This window comes from Drosophila grimshawi, unplaced genomic scaffold (genome assembly GCF_018153295.1).
Source record: "Drosophila grimshawi isolate 15287-2541.00 unplaced genomic scaffold, ASM1815329v1 contig_848, whole genome shotgun sequence".
Classification (NCBI taxonomy): domain Eukaryota; kingdom Metazoa; phylum Arthropoda; class Insecta; order Diptera; family Drosophilidae; genus Drosophila; species Drosophila grimshawi.
Window position 1 is genome coordinate 1057125 of NW_025063692.1, and position 2876 is coordinate 1060000.

Sequence of the window (2876 nt, forward strand, 5' to 3'; positions counted from 1 at the left end):
TTGTTTTCGAAGAATTTCAGTGAGGTTCTTAGAAGCGTTTGTTTTTTGTTTGTTGTTATTTGACCTTCTTTAGATTATAGTGCTTACTATAGGTAGTATATTTTAGCATGTAAGTATATATAGGTAGGTATATAGCTATATGCATATATATATGTGTATATGTATATCTATGCCGTTTCATTATTTTTCATTTGAGTTTTTAGCTTTTTAAGTTTTGAGTTTAGGCGACAGTTTGCTCTTGCTTTTTATTAACGGTATCTTCTTTTGTTTTGTTTTTTCTTCAATTTTTGTTTTTTTCTTTTTTGTTTGGCGTGCGCTTAGTAAGTCGAAAAGAATTGTAAAAAAATTAAGAAAATATTGCAGAAATTGCATAGAAAACTTTATACGATTATTTATGCTTATAAGCATATAGGGATGAATTTATATTTGTATATCGATTCGATGCTGGTGCCGATAAAACAATTTTGAAGCGACTGGACAAATGGTAAGTCAAGGCCACTCATTAAAGTAGACAAAGTTGCAAATCAAACAAAATAAATGCGTGTCAGCCAAGTCCAAAAAGTAGGTATGGTATGGTATGGTATGGCATAGTATGGTATGGTTGTATATATGGATGGGATGACAAATATGGGCATATTTGTAGACATTACAAATCTAGGCATGTATATTTCACTATAAATAAATTATATGCATACACATACAGCTGTAAATGTATATTGAGTAAGATTTCAACATATGGGAAATGGTGTTTGTGTGTGTGGGTGTGTTGCTGTGTGTATGTGTGTGTGTATTTTCGTTTTATACTGTCCATGTGCATGATTAGCCATAAGAAGTAGCAAATATGTATTCAAGTATATAGATATATATATATATGTATATAAATAGATAGATTGTAATAAAATAGTAACTGGGTTATTAAATCAATGCAATAATAAAGCTGAACCGCATATAGAATAGAAATTAAATCGCATGATGGATCTGTTTTGGGCTCTCAAACGAGGCTTTTAGTCACACAGAAGGATAGACAGAGAGAGAGAGAAAGAGAGCTGGATATTTTATAGCTGTTGTTGCTGTTGTTGTTGTTGCTGTTGTAGTTGTTGTTGTTGTTCTAGCTGGTTATGTGGTTGCTGTTGTTCTTGTTCTTGTTCTTGTTCTTGTTGCTGTTGTTGTTTCTTTTTCTTTTTGAGCTTAGTATTCGCTTTTTTTCATTCAAGAGCATTAAACAGTTGTTGTTTGCTTGTTTGTTTGTTTGTTTGCTGAAGATGTGCGTTGCTTGCTTCTTGTTGCTGTTTTTCTTCGATTCGATTTTGTTTTATTGTAATAATAAACAATGTATTGAAGATTTGGCGGCTATTGTCAAATATGCGCAACAAAAATACAACAAAAAAAACAATTTCGAAAAACATAAAACACAGATGAGCACTGATTTTGTGCGCTCTCATCTCTGCGCATGTGGGTGTATGTGTGTGCTTGTGTGTGTCTGTGTGTGTCTGTGTGTATAAGTGTATAAGTGTGTGTGTGTGTATGCCTAACCGAAAATATGACGTTAAATTTGCGCGGCTTTTGCACTTGGCATTGATTAATGCCTCTTTTGTTATTTAATTAATTAATTAATTACGTTTCCTTTTTATTTGTATTTATTTATTTTTTCTTTTTTGCTGCTGTTGCTGCCGCATGTCCATATGAGGTATATATATATATATAAATATGTATATATATATATAATTCATCCATTGTTACTTGCTGTAGTATATCAAGAATGCTTAAGTTTCATTATAATTATTAATATTATTATTAATTTTTATAAATGTCTCGAAGGCTTCGTTCGTTAATTTTTGTTGTTTTTGTTGTTTTTTGTGTGAATGTTATTGTATTTTTTACTATTCTTTTATATTTTCTATGTAATGATTTTGATGTATTTTTTACTTATAATTGGTGTATGCTCAAAAATGTATTCTCGTTATTCGCATTTTTAATACAATTAATTTTATGTATATATATATATATATTTGTTTTTTTTATTTATATATATATTTGTTATTGCTATGAACTGCGCTCTACCTACGCCACGATCTAGATTGTAGACAGATCTTGTGAGTATATATTTATACGAATACATACATATGTAAATACGTACATGAATTTTTCAATTGTTTTCCATATCCTTATATATCAAAAAATTATTATCATTTTGAATGTTAATCGACGCGCAAAATCGAGAAAACTGAATTTTTTTTCTTGTAATTTTTCTTTTTGTTTTTTCTTGCTGATTGAAACTTTTGTTGGGCGATTCTGATTGCTTTAACGGTTGTTTTATATTTGTAGCATTTATTTTAATCGTTTAACTTGTTTCATTGTTATATAGGTTTCGCTGTGTAGGAGAGTGTAATATGGTAGCCAAAAAAAACAAAAGCGCTGCTTTTTTGCTGTTGTTGTTGTTGTTGTTGTTGTTCGTTTTGTTTTGTTTTGTTTTGTTCTTTTCGGTTAAGAAACATTTAGCTGCGATTTTGATCTGCTCTGCTTTTTTATTAAACATTTGTTCTTGTTGTTAATGTTGTTGTTGCTGTTGCTGTTGTTGTTCTTGTTGTTGTTGTTGTTGTTACAGTAGTTGTTGCGCGTTTCTATTGAATTGTTTAACCACCACCTAAACTTAACGCCTGAACTATACGTGGATCAGCTTTACTACCCTCACGAAATTCTTCTAATGTTAATTTGCCGTCGTGATTCTTATCCATTTGATCGAAAATTTTGTCCACACGCTTCTGCGGCGTGTTCTCATCCTCCGACTGGGGCTGCTGGCCCTACATAAATAATACCATAATACCATCATAAATTGCTCAATGACCAACAATACCAATTGACAGTTGTGGCTTGGG

General features: G+C 31.1%; 1 protein-coding gene across 1 annotated transcript in view; it reads right to left on the minus strand.

The window, feature by feature from the left end:
• Nucleotides 1-2145: 2145 nt before the first annotated feature.
• LOC6569528 (frequenin-1) overlaps nucleotides 2146-2876 on the minus strand; it is a 14758-nt gene continuing 14027 nt past the window's right edge. Inside the window, exon 8 of the mRNA XM_001995485.3 lies at nucleotides 2146-2801. Within this exon, the coding sequence (XP_001995521.1) occupies nucleotides 2634-2801 (168 nt within the window). The 3' untranslated portion in view covers nucleotides 2146-2633. The remainder of the gene's footprint in view (nucleotides 2802-2876) is intronic.